General features: G+C 37.3%; 1 protein-coding gene across 11 annotated transcripts in view; it reads right to left on the bottom strand.

Annotated features, from left to right (window-relative positions):
• LMO3 (LIM domain only 3) overlaps positions 1–22,035 on the bottom strand; it is a 55,849-nt gene that overhangs the window by 30,060 nt on the left and 3,754 nt on the right. For 5 of the 11 annotated variants that reach the window (XM_047742441.1, XM_047742447.1, XM_047742446.1 and 2 more), the window contains exons 2-3: positions 21,851–21,917; positions 16,370–16,583 (exon numbers count right to left, since the gene is read on the bottom strand). In XM_047742441.1, coding sequence (XP_047598397.1) covers positions 16,370–16,575 — 206 coding nt within the window. In that variant the 5' untranslated portion in view covers positions 16,576–16,583; positions 21,851–21,917. Of the gene's footprint in view, positions 1–16,369; positions 16,584–18,926; positions 19,007–20,645; positions 20,931–21,404; positions 21,577–21,850 lie in introns of those variants that run through there. The other 6 variants (XM_047742449.1, XM_047742440.1, XM_047742444.1 and 3 more) reach the window with 5 other exon arrangements.

The following is a 22,035-nucleotide window of genomic DNA, read 5'->3' as shown; positions in this document are numbered from 1 at the left end:
TATAGATGAGGAGGCTAGATTACAGTTTTTAAAAAATTGGACATTAAAGGAATTGGATACTACCAATTTTTTTTTTCCCCCAGAATGGGAAAGTCTATAGTATATTCATGTGTCAAGATTTTCTAGAAGTTACTAAAGATACCAAAAAGGAGATACTTCATAAAAAGACCCACAGGCTGTTGTAAGGAATGGAGCCCAAGGCCATAGGATTGGTCTTAAAAGGAACAGGGAGACTTCACCCACACAGATGAAATAAAATAAATGGAAAAGTAGATGAAATGTAAATAATGGCAAGAAACTGATTCATTTCAAGCCTAATGCCTTCAATTTTGAAGGAGGCAGCAAAGACATCTGCTGAGAATGAGGAGACAAGACAATTGTCCGAAGAAAGGGTCTTAAGGGGAGCTGTAAATGTTTAGCAGAGCTTTAGAAGGTCATGGGTACAGACAGTGGCCAAGGACAAATAAATGATTCATCCCTAGAGGCCAGGTGACAGGAGAAACCAATTATTTGTGGGAGCATCAATCTGTATTCTATTTGTTTCCAGCAATGCCCAGCCATGCTATTGGAATAGAAAAAAAAAAAGAAAAGTGCTTTCCCAATACCAAGTTGCCAGAGTAGAGCCTTGATGAGCACTGCACCAGAAGGACAGGCACAGTAGAAGAGGATGGAAAGGAGGCTCCAATGATCAACAGTGGGATTCAATGCTGGGCTGGGAAGGACAGAAGTGTGATAGACTTGACCAAATCAGGAGAAAAAAGACATACTGGGAGAGCTGAACGTCTGAAGTCAAACAGCAGTTGGATTGCAAGTGAGAAAAGACAAAATCCTGGAGTTTAGGATTCCTGAAATGAAATATTTTAAGGACAGGAGCCTGTTTGCAAACCTGGGAATGGAGGGCTGATGTTTGGTAGTAGAGATAAAGAAGTTCCATAAGTTAGGGCTAGGTTTCAGATGAATCCACTATAAATTTTTAAAATCTCCCCCAAATTATGGCAAGAGAGAAATGACAGGAATGAGAGAAAGGGGAACAGATCATGTAACAAGAGTGTATGCGTTTTATTGGACAATGCATTTTTATTAATGAGTGGTGATGGCCGCGTATATCCAAGATAATGCCAGCTTTTTCCTCTTGGCTTCCTGAAGTGCGAGATTTCAGAGTAAGGAGTCCTGTGCCCTATTGACAGCTGAAAGGAAAACCACCCCCCCTAAAGGAGAGGGGGGTTTCACTTAAAGCAATAGATGAAACTCAGTTAATAAATGCTTTGATGGAAAAAACATCTTGCTAAAGACTGTGGATATAGCAAAGATTATTGATGGAGACATGAGGTTTCCAGAGGACTCAGCTGAAAAATGTTGAATCAAGGTAATGGTAGGAATATCCAGCAAGCGAGGAAAAGAATGGAGATGAGAGGACTAGAATTAATGTTAGCAGGTGACAGGAGAGTGGTAGTGAATTTACCTTGCACCTGGTGATGAGGAACTACAGGGTTGAATTACAGGGCTGATTTAGAAGTAGATGGACTCAAATATCTTAACTCTAGCCCACTGAGGGTTCCAGAATGTATCTTGCTTAATATCAGGGAAATTATAATGGCCATGACGTTCAAGAAGAGGCAAAAGAGCTCTTCGTTCAGGAGGGGCGGCCTCCCATCTCCCAGAGCAGGGATTTTTCCACTGTTGCTCCTCCATTCCAGTTATTTAAAGTATTTCACTTCGGGGATGTCCAAAATCACCCTCACATGAAATATGTAGCTCCAGATGTCATCATAAAAGTGTAGTAAAAGAATATAAAAGTCTGGAGAAGATATTAACACGTCACACAGTCCTAACAGTTGTTAGAAAGTAAATTTGGAGTTGAGCTTCCCAGAAGACAAAGAAAAGAGGGAAAATGTAAACAATACGGGATTCCCAAGACCCAAGAAAAACACCATTTAATCAGTTAGAACCCAGGAACTTTTCTTACTCTAAGATGGAGAGACATTTCAGCAGTGAGTCTGCGGGACACTGTGTGGTACAGTAAACAACATCCGCAAGAGCATCCCTAAGACACTGACAATTCTGCAGCCGTTCATTAAAATGTTCTTCAACACAGGATAATGGCAAAAACCTGAGGTACAATCCTGTGAAAAATTTTGAGGTGTCAAGGTCAAGTGCAATAGCTCTCTGGAATGATCCAAAGGATATCTTTCAAAACTATCAGAAGAAATAGCTTAACATCCAATTTTTTCAGGTAATCTACCATAAATACTATTTTCTTCAGACAAGAAATGAGAATTAAGAAAAGAAGCATTTGAAGTTGGAACCTCTAGCAAGAACAGAGTATGGAGACACCATGCTATAAGAAAACCTACACATGGAATTTTAGAAATATAACTAAAGCACACACACAGGTGGAGAGCCGCTGCGTGACTGTGGCAAACACAGCCAAGGGTCACAATCCTCCTCAGCAAGCATTTCTGGGTTTTCTTCAACACAGCTGAGTCACAGAGGCCCTGGACAATGTGTTTGGACAAATTTCACAATAATCATTACCTTCTATATTCAAAGAAAAAAAATCTGTTGTATAATATTTCAGATTCAGGACAACTGAATTCTAGAGGACATCTGCAAAGGCACTGTATTTCGTCTTTGGTTATCCTTTCTTGGCAGGACCAAGGGCCCAAAGCCCAGTCCGAGGTGTAGCACAAAGACTGTACCATTGGGATAAGGAATGCAAGATGACATCTGCGACTGTCCAGAGTGGGGGACAATGTTTTTCTATTTCTCCGATACCCAAGTTAAGCTCCTTGAAGCTCAGATTATTTATTGCATTACTTGTGTAACCTTTCTCCCAAAGGAACATGTAATCCGCACACAGTTGGCATCAAATACTACTGGATGGCAGATTTGTTTTTAAAATGGTCAAATTAGATAATACATCTCATTTAAATTCATGGAATTTTCTCCCCTAATAATAGAGCCATGTGATAGCTTAAAAACACATGCTCTATCATCATTCAGTAGCAGTTTATTCATTAGAACATTCTGCGCTCTTCTGAAATTCAGCATATTTCATCACATCTCCTATTTGGTTATTTTCCTTCTCAAAAGGCCTTGTTACAATCCAACGCATTTAGCTACCAAACTATGCCCATAAGGGTACTTGGACAATAGCTTACATTTTAAATTGGAGTAATTGTGGGTGCTGCTGACCTGTCAATCTCAGATATATTTATAAGCTTCACACACAAAAATGAAATGAACAAAGTGATTCAGATTAACCAGCTCTGACTACACATTTTAAGAAAATCACTGGGTGTGCCTGGGATCCAATGCTAACAATTTGTTACGCATCACAGTGTTACAGCTTTCTAAATGGTAAGTAACTGTTTAAAAATTCCGAAGCATTCTTAAAATGTTTCACTTAAACATTTCTGCAATAAAATCTTATTGAACTGTTGCTTTCATTAATTTTCTACAGACTAGAGAGCAAGGAATTCAAGTTCGATTTTTTTTTTTCTTTTAACTTTGCCTACTACCAGCAAATAAACTGTGCCTCTTTTTTAAATAAACCCCTGGCCTTGAGTTTTGGCCCCTTAATAGTAGCCTACATGGTTGACTACCCTTGGTGTTAAATTTTCTTAAATTGTATTTCTGTCAGTGTATCATTTTTTTAAGCAATGGACCCTATAATAGCAAGCACTGGTCTGTCAGGAGTGCATTTTAACAGCATGACACAAGTATTTTTCACTACAGGAGACAAACAATGATATGTATTACATGCAGTAAACACTGCCTTTGGTACATAGGGTTCTCTCAGCATTTATCTGTCTAAAATCTCACTGTGTTCCTGAATAGGGGGCTTGCGGGGGAGGGGGCGAAACCCTGCTTCATATTAATGTTGCCAGTGGCTACAGTATAGCGTTAGGAAGAGTCCACTGCCTTGCCACATTTCTCATGAAAGAAAACCTTGATTTAATATTAGAACAGAACAAGGCATATTAGCTCACGCTTGCAGAGTCCCTTCCTTTCAACAACTACCACATCTTTATTTTACAACTCTTTCCCCAGGTATCCATACTTGCCCCCTCATAGCCATGAGTATGAGTATCACTCCCAAACAACTTTCAATCAAGCTTGAAAAGCTTTTAAGAAAGAATAGTTCTCTCCAAATTGGGCGTGCATAAATCCCAGGGATGCTTAAGCAATGATCGGCGTTTCTATTTCTATTCATTGTATATCTTATCCTTTAAAAGAGTTTTTCTAATTGAAAAATTGTGCAACGGAGTATTTATGATTTGTAAATATACATTTTAAAGTAAAGGTGTATACTTAAACTTCTTTAGGGATAAAGGAACATAATCAAAATGCTTAGAGAGCACTGTGAAAAAGAACCTCAGTAAGAAGGTACTGGCATTCGGCTGTCCTTGCCACCTGAGGAAAAAGATGCAAACATCAAGACTATGCAGGAAAACTAAAGCAAGCTGAAATTTTATATATAATTCTTCCCTAGGGGATAGTCAGTGTAATGCTTCACAAGGCCGTAGAACTTTCTCATGCTAAAACATGGAGAGCATGGGCAAGTTAGATATTTCAGAAACCTACATTCTCAGGGACGAAGAAAACCGCACATTCGATAACTCCCCGAAAGATTCCAATTCATCCTCATTTATGTAAAATATATTATAATCCTAATTTAACAAATTCTAATAATCTCCACCGTGAAATATATTTTTCCCATATGGCTTCAGGCGCACATGGCATTTCGGCATTTTTTCCTCCCTCTTCTTTGTAATTGAAAAGTTGGTAAAAGATCTTAGAACAGTGGTAGCTTTTCATATTCTTGATTACTAATCATTCTTAAACAACATAACTTAATCCATTTCCTTAATCTTCTCCTAATGTTTAATTTTCTAACTATTTTATCTTCAGAACTCAGTGCTATTCTTTCTTCGTAAGAACAGAAACTCATATTGGAGGGTCCATCAGTGTGTTCACATCTTTCCCTGTCGGTGTTTCCTTGACACTCCCTGACAATTCTATGAATGGGTATATTGCTCCTATTTACAGAGGAGTAAACTGAGGCTTAGAGAGGTTAAGTAACTCGTCTAGGAATATACAGCCGGGATGTAGCAGAATAGGGCCGATTTCAAATCTGGACTCAGCACCATTATGCTATTTGACACATCAAAACTCGAAGGATTAGATGTAACCTCACCTAGTTTGGGAGATGCTAAGGGAATTAAGAAGAACTGGTGTGACTTTTATCCTTTTATAAAGTGACACAGAAAGTAAGAACCAGCAGATGAATGCATCAAAATAGCAACAGATAACTAATTTGCCATTAATGATAGTTGGTGAGGGAAGGGCAACACCCAATGTGGTAGAACAATAAGAAATACACAGCAAAATGATTTAAAATACACTGGCTGCGTTAAAAGGAATGCAGGATAAGCTCGTGACTATAAAAACTGAGTTGTGGTTAAAAATGAAAGGCTTTGTTTACTACCCAGCAGATAAATCCTCAAAGGAAAATAAAAAATATTTTTTTCAACTTAAAATCTTCTGAAAACATATAACTTTTTCTCAGGTCACTGCAGAAATCTACCATTGATCAAGAACACAAGACATTTAACACCTTTAGCCAAAAAAAGTAAGTGATCTCTATTGCAAAGATAATTGCTAGTTTAATAACTACTATTAACAACATTATTTAAATACCAAGCAAATTGCCAGGTCAAGATCGAGCAACTCTTCCTTAAAATCAAACTCAAACTGATGCACTCTGGTAGGTGAGAATCACAAAATGATTAGGAATACAGGTCATCAACTCAACAAGGACAAGATGGCAGGGACTACAGATGTCCCATCTCCCAAAAAAATAGGAAGGTTGCTCAAAATTGTAACAAAAAGAAGCACTCTGGAGGTACGAGATGACAGTAGAAATTAAGACTTGTAAAGCCATTTGGCTACCACCTTCTTCTTGCTTTCTGCGAAGTAGGTTTTGGATTTCTTTGTGATGAAGTGTATATGGCCTAGCCACTGTTCTGAAAGCCCACCCATTCACGCCTTGCCTCTTTGCAAGATTTCAAGGCACATTAGTCCATCTTCTCAGTCAGTACTCATGATGCATCCTGGTCCATTTTATAAACATAAATACAGGCTCAAGTACTTTGATTTGTATTTAAAATTTAAAGGTGTTTTTTTTTTCCATTTTTAAAAGTAAAGACAGTTTGTACATAAAAATTCCACTCTCACAAATAGAAATGCATATTCATCCTTTAGTTTTGAAGATGAATCCTTAGCACTTCTTGATGTGAAACTAAAATTAGTGAGCTGGGGTTAGGTTAGGAATGGGAAATAGGAGTATAAACAGAACACTTATGTAACAGTTGTCCTATCTCATCAAGAATACGATTAAATAAGTTTTAAGTAACGATAGGACTTTGATGCATTTTCTCTCCATGCTGGATTTGGAAACATTTATGATAATTAAATATATTATTTTAAATATTTTATACTAGAAAATAATTTAATAAGGCTTGGCTTGACTTTAAAAATAATGAAAGTAATCACCTGTCAGCCTTGAGAAATCCACCTCTTTGCAATTTTTATTACCCAAGTTTTCAAAAAATATCAATTACATGGATATGTCCTGTAATCAGGACAGAGCTTAACAACACCTTTTGCCATGGTGTCACACTCACACATGTTGTGTTGGCAGCCTTGGCTCATCAATATGGACATTCCTTTGTATTTCACCTTGAAGTACTACCATGTATACATTGTCCTGATGAGTTCTGTAATCCCAAATGGAACTCAGTCTGGAACAGCTTATCTGAATGTGTTTCAGAGCAATTCTCAAACAGAAGTATTATCACTTCCTTCTGGAATACTTAGAAAAGAATAGGGGCATCTTGGTCGTTAACAGCAATAGGGAATACCATAGGACCACCTAATGGTTGTTTCTAGTCCTGTCTCTTCTGCTTTTATTCATTCCAACCATACTGACATCGTTGCAGGTTCCTCAAACACAACAGAAAAGCTCCCATGGCAAGGACTTCATAGGGGCTGTTCCCTGTGCCTGCAATGTCCTTCATCTGCAACCCTATGGCTGACTCCTTCACCTTCTCAGTTCTTTATGCAAGTCACCACCTCAACAAGAGCAATGTTGAATGAGAAAATGGGGACAGATGACGCTAAGCGTTTTACAAGGGGTGTCAATTGTACCTCTGTTGGTTGTACCAATACGTGTGATAAGAGAAGAAAACAGTGCAAATTGCATGAAAGTTAACAGAGCTAAGTCTATCTTACCCTGCATCCAAAATATAACCAGGAAGCTCAAAGCTCAGCTTCTGTAATAGGACTACTGGCTTACAAAAGGATTTTTACAGAGTCCAATTTTTACATATTATTTATAACCTCTCTTCCTCTAGAATTCTTCTAATCTCTTGACTATACCTCTTCTCATTCTCTATATTGCTTCCTTGGGACATAACTAGGCTAAACATCTTTACATATTTTACTTAGTTATTGAACAACAAAAAGTGACTATGTCAGTTGTAGAAAATTTGAAAAATAATTTGCTCTTAAGTTCTTCCCAAATTTCTCCTACTGTCTTTACATAGTAAAATATTAATAACTTTATGTTTATATATTATATAAAATCAATTAGAAGTATAATATTCCACATTCATTATTTATAGGAATGAGGTATTGGCACTCCAATATTTGTTAAGTAACTAAATGGTTTCATTTCTTAAATGTTAGAGGGAGAGCAAAGCTTGTAATCACAAACACAAACTACCCATTCAGCAAGGATGTGCTGTGGAAAGAAGGGATTCTTGTAGCTCAGAAATTTCCCCCAATTTTTTCTAATAAATAGCCACGGAAAATACCAGTTTAGGAGTTTTAAGGCAATTGAATAACTTATAATTTCTTTGTATCTCCCAAAGCACAAAGGATCTCTCAGTGGAAATTCACATGCAACACTTACAGGCTTTAAAATTATGTTCACAGTATAGTTGAACTTCTCACCCGGAGCATGCAAATAAACCTGCCCACTGAAACGAAGACTCCTATTTAGTGTTAGAAGTTATGACTGCTTTTTCCATTCACCCCTCTTACACCTTCTCCCATTCATCTAAGCAAAGAAACCGGTACTAATCACTCATCTCACCCAGTCTAATCTGCAGCAATTGGTCAGAATATATTTTTATCGAGTAGTTGATAAATACAAAATAAGCATCATGTTTCCTGCCATAAGTATTCTGAAACCTAACAGCCCCGAACCTGCTATTTTGGGGGAAGGGCAAGCCATCTATTAAGGGACATCACTTAAGAGATTTTGAAATGTTGTAAAAGCAAGCGAACAAAATAATTTCAAAAACAGTAGGCACCTCTGTTAGAATTTTATACTAAAAACATAGCATTGTTCTGAAAGTTTTAGAACATGAGCATAAACTAGCAAGTCCAAAATGTTCTTTTTCCTCTTGAAGTTGCCTGTTGGGATCCCACATCATAAATGAGATGGGAATTTATTTTTTCTCAGTGGTATTTCGATTACTGTACAGTGCTCGCATTAGCACATTTTATGAAGTTTCCTTCCCCTTTACTAGTCCTTGTCATATTTGATATTTATGTTTACTAAAGTGGATTTTCTGTTTTTATTAGTAGGATGGGTTTAATGCAGACGATGCTTTACTGCATTAGTAATAACAATTTTATTTAAATATGGCTTTGTTGTACTCCTCTGCAAATAATCTTTAAACTCCTAAGAGTCTTTTATTTTCCCTGTAGCCCAGTTGGAGAGTTTTTAATATTAAATTGAATCATAACAACACATGCTGGTTAGAGTCTAACTTAATACACGCAGCTTAATGTTAATTTTCCAACTTCAAATCAGAGATCTGACTATTCCAAGATGATTATTTATCTCAAGTGTGATTTTGTTTTAAACTAGTGAAGTCCACAGCTAGAGATTTTTGCATCATCAAAAAAAAAGTGGCACTCTGAAGGAAAAAAAATTCGCAAAAGATTTAGAATCTTTACATAACTCAAAACTATCATTGAGGCAAAGAAAGTCTATCAAGAAGTTTTGGTAATAGAAGGAGAAGGCAAAAAGGCATAGGTGACTGATGTGGCTAGTTTGTGAATATAGTAAATATTTTTGATGAATATAATAAAAAGGTATGCTCAGGTCCTAATTCCTTTAAAGGAAATTTATCGAGTAATATCAATAATAAGGGGCAAAAACCTTCAACAAATTTTAAAGTAAGAAATAAAAATCTAAATGCACATTCCTTGCTTCACAATGTAAACTTCCACTTCAAAATAAATTTCATATAACTAGCTTGAGAAGGGAAATACATGTTAATCATTAAAACGAGTAAGTTCTGATGGTAGAAACAGATATAGGACAAACAGTATCCAACTCCATCAGAGCTGAGAAAATCAGAATTCGGTGATAAAAATCGCAAGGGAATATTCTTGGGCATGCCATAGTATTCGAAAACGTGTCTTTCCTCTTAGGATGGTGAACACCCTTTAAGAATAAGTCTGTGCTATAGTCACAATACTAAGAAATTAGCCGGCATCAAGAATCTAATTTTACAAGTTTCAAAGCCTGTTGAATGACGGTGATCTAGTGAAAGTGAATTATGACAAAAGTTAATGTTCATTCTAAGGTCATAGAGTCCAATATGTATATGTGAAGCTTGCATAGACCTACCTATACCTCTTTAATGCTTAACAAGGGGAAATTCAATGAATCTGTAGGAGTAATCACTTGTATAAGCCAACAAAAAATTAAAATGAAAGAAAAATGCCTTTTTGAGGAAACATGGCTAATGCAAATGCCGTTTAAAAAATACCCGGTCTTGGGGCGCCTGGGTGGCTCAGTGGGTTAAGCCGCTGCCTTCGGCTCAGGTCATGATCTCAGGGTCCTGGGATGGAGCCCCGCATTGGGCTCTCTGCTCGGCAGGGAGCCTGCTTCCTCCTCTCTCTCTGCCTGCCTCTCTGCCTACTTGTGATCTGTCTCTGTCAAATAAATAAATAAAATCTTTAAAAAAAAAATAAAAATAAAATTAAAAAATAAAAAATACCCGGTCAATTGGATAGAAAGAATACTGCTGATGTTTTTATTTTTACTTTCCTTGTTTTCAAGATCTTCTCCTGCATTAACAACTCTTACATCGATTGAAGGGAGAGATGTTAGTTAATTTATTTTGGAAGACAGGATGAGGTTGCAGTATATACTTTTGAGTAGTAGAAGACATTCTCATAGAAACAGGAAAGTGTTTTCAAACCAGATGCAAAAAAATAAGATTTCAATGCCTCACAGGGTAATGAAGGAAAATATAATGGTTGCTAAAGGTTGGTACAATTCCTCTTTTAGGTTATATAATTTTTATGTGAGGCAAAAACCTGAACTACCTAATACATTTCTACAATGCATATATTCATCAAAACCATTTACAAAATTACCACTTTCAGCATATTTTTAAAATGAGATTCCTTAATAAATTATGTTTATGCAATCAAAACAACATTAAAATTTATTATTAGTCACTTAATGGAAGTTAATGGTGAGTTTATAAATGAAGTGCTGGCTTACTTTGATATACTCTAAGAGCAACCAAAAATAGAGATTCTTTCCCAGAGTTCTATGTATTTATAAAGTGCCAAATAAGCAATTTTAGCAATTCTCAAATGTAGTTCTTCCAGATGCATTTAATCCTAAATATACTTGTAGAAACAGAATATTTTTCTGCTAAGTCAGGTATGTCTAACTTATCCATCTTATGTGTAAAAACTATCCTGACTGAAGTATTCCATGCTTTATAAAGAGATTAAAAAAAAAAAACAGTAAAAATATAGAAAAATATAGAAACAGCGTGAAGTATTTTCATATTTTCAATATACCTCTTGACGGAGGTATTTTCGGTGAAAATATCTCATCTATAAAACAAGCCAAAACAAAAGTGACAAAACTAAAATAATTCATTATGTTAAATACTCATTTGCTGAAAATGGATGCATTATAGAATAAGGACAGAGAGATTATAGATAAATTTATAAATGAGACATTCTATATGCAGATGAAATATTTTGAACATAGATTGTTGCAGAGGAGTTGTTGCTTATAAAGTCCACTGATTTTTCCTAAAATGAAAGGCACTCCCTCAAAGTATTGTACAAAACGAAATGATCACTCCTGATTTGTACTGGTCTTTGAATAGTAGACAGTTTAAAATGTTTGAAATAGAATTCTGTAATGCTTTCCTACGATAAAACAAAAAAGTAGACTTAAAATTACAACTTCTTATAAAGCTATAAATAAGGTAACATCATTTACAAGGAATATAACAATATTTTTTAACAGGCTGTGGAGTCTAATATACTCATGCGCTATGATATTTCATAGTACTAAGATTAAGTTATACATTTAAATATAATAAAAATTACAATTATAATGAATTATTAAGAAAACTCAACGCTTATAGAAAAAAGTTCATTTGGGAGGAGTTTAATTCAGTGTAAAAGCTTAAATTTTCAGAATTTACAACAATAAAAAGTGATTTTTCAGATAATAATAATGCAGTGATTGCTGGGGAAGTTATTTTCAACTGCCTAATTTAAAAAGAGGACAGTGAAGGGAGAAAAAGAATAAACACTTCATCCAACACAAAAAAAGTAACCATGCAGTGAGTTGTCAGATAAAATAATGTAAACAACATATCTGTGCTTACTTTTAAGGCTGTAATTATGTGCTAATATAAATTTAACCTTATATAAAAATTGAGAGGCACCAGATTTGATTAGTGTGAAATAGAATTATAGCCAGATTAATACTCTATGTAGCATTTGATTTTAATTTTCTATTTGAAAGTTATTATATTAAAGCATGTAAAATTTGTAGTCAGCATAACAGTTTCAAATCCTTTTTCTTAATTGACAACGATGGTGGCACAGGAAGCATTGTTCTCTCCTGGCAGTTTCATTTTAAACAAATCATTCTCAGATATAAAAATAGCAAATTACATTAAGTTTTATATAAGGCATTTTCAGCTTCTCCTATAGGAAGAGCTATATAAGCAGCTTCCTTGCCATACATCACAGCAAATGGCTTTGAATACATTCTCTGAGAAGACCCCATTCAGAGATACAAGCTCCAGGCTATAGTGACTTGATGCTTAAAATATGCAAGAAGTTTTAGGTTTAACAAAACAACAAGCTCTAAGAATTGCCCAAACTCTTGAGTGGTAAATTCTGATATTCTTTACGGCCTCCAAGTTGAAAAGTCAAGTAGTTTGTTATTTCTCCTGGTTCTGACTTCTTAAACACTTGCCATGACATTTTAATTCTAAAACTCCGATTACACATTAACTACATTTTTCATATTTTCCAAAATGAAACAAGGATGAGAGCACTGACTAGAGTCCTGTAAACATCATTACTAAATCCGCTGTATTTACACAATAATTATTAATCTGCTTTGGGCATTCTATTAGTTGTAAGCTCTAGTTCAAGGTGTAAATAAAGATGCTTCCCTGTCTAATTTGTCATAAGTTCAATATAAAATATTAAATGTTTAAATATAAAAAAGTTACAAATGTTCTGGATACATTTTTTAACATACACATTTCTAGGTCTTGGCGTATAAATATTGATGGTCTAATTGGCTTCATAGTTTAAGGCAGAAAGTATGTTAACAGAGGATGTTTTAAAAAGTCAATTCTTCTCAAGAGAAGTGAGTTGGGGGAAATTGGAGGGGGAGACAAACCATGAGAGACTGTGGACTCTGAGAAACAAACTGAGGGTTTTTGGGGGAGTGGCGGGTAGGGTGAGGCTGGTGGTGGGTATTATGGAGGGCATGTATTGCATGGAACACTGGGTGTGGTGCATAAACAATGAATTTTGGAACACTGAAAAAAATAAAATTAAATTTTAAAAAAAGTCAATCCTCCTGTTCCTTTATCTAATGAATTTCTGAAGGCAGAGAACAATCCTACGAACTGGTAAATTCTCTCATCAGATATGTTCATTGTAGATTCTACAGAAAAATAAAAGATATTACACCAGATCCATTATGGAAAATGAATTGTTAAGATCTGGAATTCAGTACATAAATGGTAAAATCATCTTTCTTTTTCTTAAATATAGCTAATGGTGCCATAAAGAAGGAAAAAAATTTGAGAGAAATCATCTTTACCATAATAATCATTTCTGTAACTCTAAGAAAATATCTTATGATTTAAATTCTTGTATTCATTATTCAAAGAACTTGAGAAAACATGGCATCACTATCACTACTCAAAGTAATACAAAATGTGGTAACTTCAGGACTCATTGTTCAGCACTAGAAGCGTTTTTTGTCCTCTTTTTTTGAAAGGAGAAGTTAATTAGGAAGTTAAATACAACTGGCAAAAATATTTCACTCTTCTCTAGATATGAAAAAGTTTTCTGGCCCAAGATAATATCTATAGTCACTATTTTACCAGTAGAGATGAAGCTAGTTTTTTCTTTATCATTTTCCACATTCTTATTTGCTGATGCCTACTGATTTAGACAGAGAAATACAAACCTGTAAGTTATTTATGGCTTGTTTGGTACCTTAAAGAAATTACATACTATTCAAACACCAAAAACAAAACAAAACCACTTCTGAGTAGGATTTAAATGGTTAAGCATCGACTGTGCAAAATACAAAAAGGAAATGTGAACTAAGGGAAATGAAAAAAAATTATTTTTAAAAAGTTTAAAAGACAGCCACAGAATATTACCTGCTCACCAATTACAATACAATACAGATTTTGTGTAATTAATAAACAATTAGATAGTAACTATTTTACGAACACATTTTTCTCAATTTCATCTATTACCTAAAATTATGTCTCTTACACAGCAGGCATCCAATAAACATTTTTGAATGACTATACCATTCAAAGAAATTAATTTATAAATAAAGTTTGCCTAATTGTATTTGTCTGACATACAGAATTAGACTATTAAATTTCCAGTAAGAGACACGCTGCTGAACGTCGACACAATTTCACTGAGATACACAATTCTTACCTAAAACTACATACCACATCTGCAGCATGATCTACAACACTTAACAAAGTGTTTTACACACATTCCAATCCCCCATTTCACCTCTACAATTTTTAAGTATTGATGAATTACTCCCTGCCAAAGAAGTCACATTATATACAACAAACCTTCAGTTTAAACAAGGAATAAGCTTGCTGTTAACAACTTAGTTTGAAATGTTAACAATCCTTAGGTTGTTAACATAACAACTGGCCATTAATGTGGTAATGACCAATTTAAGAGGAAATTATACTCTGAGAAATGAATATATTGGCAGTCAGGACCAGGGTTTTGATTTGAAAGGGTATTTTTTTTTTTTTAACAAGTTAACAAACATTAGAAGCTTGAGCCTAAGGGAAATTAACTAAGTTATGTCACGAAAAAACATCTTTCCCTTAGATTTCTCTTAGCATTTCTGATATGGAGACTATTTTGAGAAATTGTTTTCAACAAAACACTTATTTGGACTATTAAATGACAATTTAACATCATATTTTTATTACCGTAAAGAATAACAACACAAAACAAGCCCCAGGTTTCTTTCTGTACTTAATACTATATTCACAACTGCAAGAAACAGTTTAACTCACGATACAGGTAGTTCACTAGCAAGGTATAAATTTTTAAAATCCAGCTATGTCAACATGCTTTCCTTAAATCTTACTTAATTTTAATCTTTACTGCTTATTAGAACACCTTAATCTCGCCCAGGCTATATATGCTCCTAGTTTTGGAATCGCTGTTACATAAATCCACTTGACACACTGCAGTTGTAAACAAATGTAAAAAAAAAAAAAAAAAAATTCAAAAAGCCATGACTATTGGTTAGTGAAGATAAAGCAAAACTAGGAAGCACTGTTAAATCACTGAAAGCAAATGCAAACGCTTTATGTGGAAATGAGGCTCTAATTCACAGTGAGAAGAGGAAAAAAATTTTTATTTCAAAGAAAAAGTTCAAAGGCTGAAGTTCTAAGAGAATTCACGGAATAAGTTAATTCTGATTAGTTGTGCCGCCACAACAAGGGAAATCCTGGCTATAGAGTCACTTCCCATCATTGGCACCTGCGTGTATTTTGTGCCCTTGGAACACAGAGGACCAGTAACAAGTGGTCATATATTAGCCAGGAGGCTGTCAGAGGAGGCAGTCGTCGGAGGGGGAAAGAGAAGAATCTGATAAACAGTACTAGATTCACCCTTTTAAACTACCTCTAACCAAATGATAGGTATTTTTAGATAAAGACTAAATCAAACCAAGAAATAACGGAATCATATACAGGGAAGCACCAGGTTCCCTAGAAAACACTTCTCCAAATAACCAAGATGGTTAAGGAGCTACGGCTGATTGATAAATTTTGTGTCATAAAGGAAAAAAATTTCAAAATAAATCACTTAATGTCAGGCTAGAAAAATGATTAATTGTATCAAATATGAAAACCCAAATGATGCCATATATCATTTCTCTAATTTGATAGGTCCTACTTTATTAATATATGTAATTTGCAGCTGATTCAAGACACAAAGTTCCCTGAAAAGCAAAATAATTTTTCTTAAACAGAAGTTCATGTGTTGATTGGGAAACAAGTCTAGTGGGCTTCTCGGTTTTTTAAGCAAGAGCATAGGAATTGTCCTCAAACTGCCCAGATGTTTACAGTTTGGAGAGTGGCTATCATCTCCCCATAATGATGGAGATCTTTACTGGGTTAATTTCCCTAACACTACTGGCAAGTCCGAGGCTGTTAATGCTCAGTGATATCTTTGCAATGACCACCTGGAATGCCATGGAGGGTGGAGGGATGTATTCACACTTGGGGAAAGTTCTCAAAAACTGTATAATAAACGTGCTAATAAATGGCAGCTACTTTCAACTGCCTTTCCTTGGCAAATCAGACAGCTGAATAATTCTTGGGTCAAGCTAAGCCTACCTTGTCAGTGGGGGCGTAATACAACACTTACATGCTGATTTCTACCAAATACATCCTTGCCATCAGCTGGTGGTTTCCTCCTGGGTAGTGGAATCACCTATTTCTAAATGGGAGCCTCTGGGCAGGCCAAATGGAAACACTTCAGATAGGAGGCTTTCTTGGCCGTTCCTTAGGCAAGAATTTGCATAAAAGGCACCTGGCAACATTCTGAAGGCTGACAGGTGAACATCTTCCAGGAATGTAAGCTGGTAGTAAGGAAATGAAACAAACAAACAAAAAAAAAAAAAAAACAAGAAACAAAAAACAAAACACTTACAAAAGTATTTTTAAAAGGAATCCAGTCATCACTGGTGTGCAAGGATAATTCCTACCTCAGGTAGTCTCTGCGACAAAGGATAAGATTAGCTTTAGTGTACAGGGTGGAGCCCACCTCTCCCAAGCGACAGTCACAGCAGGCACACTTCAAGCAGTCTTCATGCCAGTATTTGTCCAGGGCCTTTAGAAGATACCGGTCCTTGATCTTTCGGTTGCAGCCAGCACAACCTTTCGGCTTGGTGTCTGGCTGGACTGAGAGCATTTGTATACCTAAAGGAAGAGACAAAAGCAAAAAAAAAAAAAGAGCTGGGACTACAAGAAAGAAGCCGAAGATGTCGAAGGACCTTATACAAGTTGAATGTTTCATCCTGTGTTTCTGGAGGAACGGTAGACTTTCTTCGGAAGGGACATACCAAAATCACACAGAATTTTGGAAACAAAAGGCTCAAACATTGTGAAGTCCTTGTCAAACCGTTTAGAAGGTCACACATACAAAGTGCTGAAAATAACACACTCCTGTTGTACAGAGTGAGTTGGCACAGGATACACCAAGTTAAGCAACACTAGATAATTTGGTGGTGTCCCTCATTCTCTACATAGGGGGTTCTTTTGGAAAGAAAATGTGAGTGAATGGCTAACAATCTTAAAGAAAGCTATTTAACAAACTAGTCTGTGTAGTCTATAAGAGTCAAGAACGAGTTTTTCTTTATTGCTCAGATATTCGCTTGCTGTGTGCTTGCTGGTGGAAGAGAGGGCACCTTCTGGGATTACACTAACCTGACTTTAGCAGTGGGGATGTTTATAGCTAAACACACAGCACAGTCATCCAAAAAGCTCACCAGTACTATGTTGCTTGTTGGCATCCAAATACTTCCTTCTGCGCTCTTGATATTTCAAAATCATTCCTTATGTTAAAATTTCAAAAATGAATTTATACTCACAAAAACATCAATCAGTGCCTCTGTTAATGGCAGCTTCCCTCACTGTATACTACAGGCTTTGATATAAAACTAAAGTACAAGATTAATTTATTACCATAAACACGCACTTATTTATTTTATAAGAGAAAGAAAAAACAACAGAAGGTAAAATCTAAATATATATAAATTACATAAACATACATACATAAATATATGCATATATCTCTAGTGCACTAGACATAGGATGTTTATGTAGTTTAGACATCTATCTCCATCATAAATAAGGAGTCTAGCTGGGTTCTGTAGGTTTTACAACTTGGCTGAAATTTTTTCAATGAAAGGCTATTCTCCTTTGAGTTTCTTCTTCTTTCCCAGGTGTCAAACACCCAGCTTAAAAAAAAGAAAAAAGAAAAAAGAAAAAAAAAAAAAGCTGGACCAACTATTCAGAACTTCGTATTTATCAAATAACTCATTTCTAAGCACTATAAAATACTGTAGACATCACTGATTGCTAACTCCCTCATTTTACAAATTGTGATGCAGGGGCCTAAGAGAGTTTAAGGACTTGCTCAAAACGGAATGACAGTCAAGTACTAGATCTGGTGGTCTTTTTACAGTCCAGAGGTCCTGTTCCTATAGGATACTTCCTCTCCTAGGCAGAAAGTTTGAAACTACACAAAACACCAAATGTGGATGCACTTAAAACAGTTTCAAGAAAAGAAATGCCAAGCTAAGATCTTAGAGTCTTCCCCTACTCCAAAGGAGCTAACCCTCCTTTAGTTTCCTCTAATGCCCCTCTGATGAAGGCTTCATGTCCATAACCTTCACGATCTTTTTTTTTTCTTTTCTAAATCACACTGATAAGAGACACCCAGGCACCATACCCTCAGAGCCAAATAACTTTTCTTGCTACAAATAATACATGGCTTGCACAGAATACCGTTATGATGCTGAACTTCCATCAGAAAAGAACTTCTCTGGCAGAGGAATGGAAGAGAGGATGGCGAGAAGAACGGAGGGTGGCTGTTCTTCCTGCATGACATGCACAGCCGTGGTAGTCAGAGCTGCAGACGAGCAGCTGGATTTGTACGGAAGAGCAGGTGGTGTTCCTCTAGCCTGCTTTCTGTTCCTTTTCTTTGAAGGAGCTGAGGGTCTAGTGTAGATTAATCATAACCCTTGATAGCTCTGCTAAATCTCACTCTCCAGAACTTCTAACAAATGAAGTTTCTTTGATCAGAACTAGTTACCGTCTTCCAGCAAGGTTCCACAAGGAATAAATCCCATTAATTACAGTACAGAACATATCCAAGTGCCTCTTAACCATATACCTGGGGGGAGGGGGCAATTTGGATTTACAAAATGACATTCCATATTTTGCTGGTGAAGACATCAAGAGATATGAGTGGCTATTCTTCTTATTAGCCAATTTCTAAGGCTAATATTTTTTCCCATCACAAAGCCGACAAATTTTAAAATCCTTTACAGTTGTAGCTCAGCTCTATTTCCCTCAGTTGAGTTACTACCATCGAGCGTAGAAGGTCAGCTATCTTTATTCAAAACACTTTGCAACCAAGACAGGGAATACCAACATTTGGCACAAGTAACACTATCCTGCTTGTCTTCACAAAATGTTTTTGTTGTGTTGACATTTTCATTTACCACTCAGAGGCCAATTAATATTGGAAACTCTTACTTTCTGTTTGGCCTTGGGCTTGAAGGAGTTTGGTATTTTGCATGCCATCCTGGTGCCTTCTTTTAGAGAACATCATCACACTGCTCTTGGAGAGGAAATCTTTTCAGTAGGATGCAAGTTAACAGTTGTAGAAAAAGAACTATTTAGTGGTCGCAGCACTGCCATGTACCTAGAAGGCACAAAGCATCAGCAGCAGCAACCCACCCCACCCCCCAACCGCCACCGTCCAGAGGAGCAAGACTGGGTAGAGTTATGCGTTCGGAGCCGAGAAACATTTCACAAGTTGCTCATAGCATATCAGGACTCATAACTAGTTTTAGATTGGCATGTAAATTGTTCTGAGGGAAATTCTTATTGCCTCTGAGACCCTGCCATTCTGAGTTATTTGACAGTTTAAGGGAAATCATAATTAAAAAAAAAGACATAAATAATAGCCTGTGCAGTGTGGTGTGCAGAAATAAGTAGAACCATTTCATTTAAACTCTGGTGAGCTTTTAATTGCCTGGATTGCATTGTGAGGCGGCCTAACGGTTGATTGCCTCCATTATGTTCCCTTGTTCTGTGCCATTCATCCGCACAGTCTCAGCTTCAGTAGCTAACACAACAAAGTAACCACAACTCCACAACACACAGGGGCTTAAAAAAAATAATCATAATCAAAGATTTGCAGCACTTAGACACAGTCTTTTATATATTTGTACTAACTACACATAGTGAATGGAAAACATTTTGTCCCTGTCGGAAGATTCACAGAGAACAATTTGGGAGAAGGAACAGTAAGAGGGAATACATAAAGGGGGTTGGCACAGATGAGGTGCCTTAGGAAGATGCTAAAATGGGAATGCAGGTTCTGCAGCTGGGAGCAGTGACACAGATTAAAAGAATTTGGCCAACGTGGCCATTCGATTGCCAAGAGGTACCAAACAAAAGATTTTCTCTCCTCCTGCCCATCTTCATCCTCTCCCCAACCCCCAGACCTGACTGGAGAACTGGATTGGGCCTAAAAGCTTGTTTCTCTCTGTTCACTGGCCCAGAGCATCCCTACGAGCTGCAGCCCCCTAAGGGACAACAATGCAAATAGATGTCCCCAGATCTCAGGCACTGGAACTGCTTAACTCTGTTCTGCCCCTTCAACTCCCAACCCCCTCCCCATCCTTCCACCACCCCCTCCCCTTTTTGAGCAATGGAGCTGGGAACCAATTTGATTCCCTTTTTCTCCAATGCAGCTGCAAGGCTCAGAGATACTGACATTTTTCCACTCTTATCAGTTTAATTACAGTTACCATGGCAGCAAAGTGCTAGTGCTTGGCAAAGGCCAACAAGAGATTTGCAAGACTGAGTTCAATTTTGATGCAGCTCACATGCAAAAAAATAAATAAATAAATAAATAAATAATAATAACAATAATAATAAAATAATAATAATAAAAAAATAAGAAACATACATACACTCTAACAAAGAATCCCTTGCGGAGTTTATGCTCTAGCCTTTTGTGGTTGTGTCTTTGCAGCCACACAGGGCTGATTTGCAAAGAATGTAGCAGTATTTGTTGCACCTAGCAAGATTAATTGGTTTAAGCAGCAGTCTTTCAAAGCAGTTACAACAATAATATTTCGGATCTTTTAAAAAGACACAAAAGCAGAAGAGCAGGAAAGCTTGTGAGCAGCCAAGAGTGCTGAGCGCCGGGCAAAGTGCATCTATGATAGATTGTAACCTTACCAAAACTTTTCTCCTTTTTCTGCATGAGTTGACTTAGGCGTGCCTGAGTTGCAGCAGCTTCGCATTGAGCCCCAAGCCCAAGGTAGAAGTGGAAGGGGGTCTCCTGGATTTAGCTCAAGTGTGGACCTGGTGCGCAGCCTACACCGCCGAGGACCGACTATTGTGAAGCCACTTTGGGAGCGGGTCGGAGTGGCGGCAGGGGGTGGGGGAAGGGACGAGGGCGGCCAGAGGAGACAGAGCGCACACACAGAGCCCCTCGCAGTGTGGCAGTGTGCAAAATGATGGCGAATGACAAAGCCACATGCTTCCCTAACTCTGCCCGTAATCCTAAAATCCCAGCGGCCCCTTTTAGCTTCGTGGTAACAAATGGATTTGATTAAACTGTCACATGCAGCGTTAGCATAGCATATCATGTTCAATATGAAAAAGATCATAAATCTGACTTGTATTTCATAACAGCAATCTGGGTAGCCCCCGTAAAAATGTGCTGCATCAGTCTGAATCTCAGCCTCGTAGGACATAGGCACCTTCTTCCACAGAACCTCTCTCTTGTGGCCACTTCTCCCCACCTCTCCCCTCCCCGACCCCCGACCCCCTAGGAAAACAGTCACTTTTCCAGCTCGCAGGAACAACATTTTCTTATTATGGAAAAGTGGGGAGAGGCAGAGTGTCCACATGAACCCAAAGATTGCAATTACAACTCTTGGGGGAGGAGGGCTGTGAATTCCAGCAAGTACAAGGAATGGGTCCGGAACCCACCTAAGCGCTGAATCCCCTTCCAACGGGCCAGGCCAGAGCGAACCTCTCCTAATTCCAAACTCTGACTGCCCCTCTCTTCCCAGGAGTCAGGGGTGTGGAAATGCTGCGGCTCATCCTGAACTTTGACTATTATCCACTCGAGTCGTACTTGAGACATTCCGCGCCGCAGCCGCTCTCCCTCCTTCCATCAACATCTTCCGCCTGCATTTATTTCATGTCTCATCATAAAAATAATGAAGCCTCACATGATTTAAACAAAACCGTCTCAGCAGAGCTGCAGCCCGAGTGAAAGTTGCAGTGCGGAGCTGGGCTGCAGCTCCAGTTTATGCCTCATTAGGAGAGGCTGGGGAAGAAAAAAATACCCACATCCGCACACGCACGCGCGCACCCGCAGACACACACACCACAAATAAGCCGACGCGTGTGTACACAGTTGCTGCACTTACCTTCTCAATTAAGCGATACAGGGGGAGGCCGTTCAGAAAGCACAGTGGCTGCTTTGTAGTGCTTCTCCTTGGGAAAGGTCAAAAAGAAGCATTGTTTGAAAAAAAAAAAAAGAGGGGGAGGGAAATCTCTATTTTTTAAGTTTAAAATAATGAGGTCCTCAAGGATCCGCCAAGTAATGGTGTTG

Source organism: Lutra lutra, chromosome 8 (genome assembly GCF_902655055.1).
Source record: "Lutra lutra chromosome 8, mLutLut1.2, whole genome shotgun sequence".
Taxonomy (NCBI): domain Eukaryota; kingdom Metazoa; phylum Chordata; class Mammalia; order Carnivora; family Mustelidae; genus Lutra; species Lutra lutra.
Note: the sequence above shows the minus strand (reverse complement) of the source record. Positions and strands in the feature narration are given on the sequence as shown.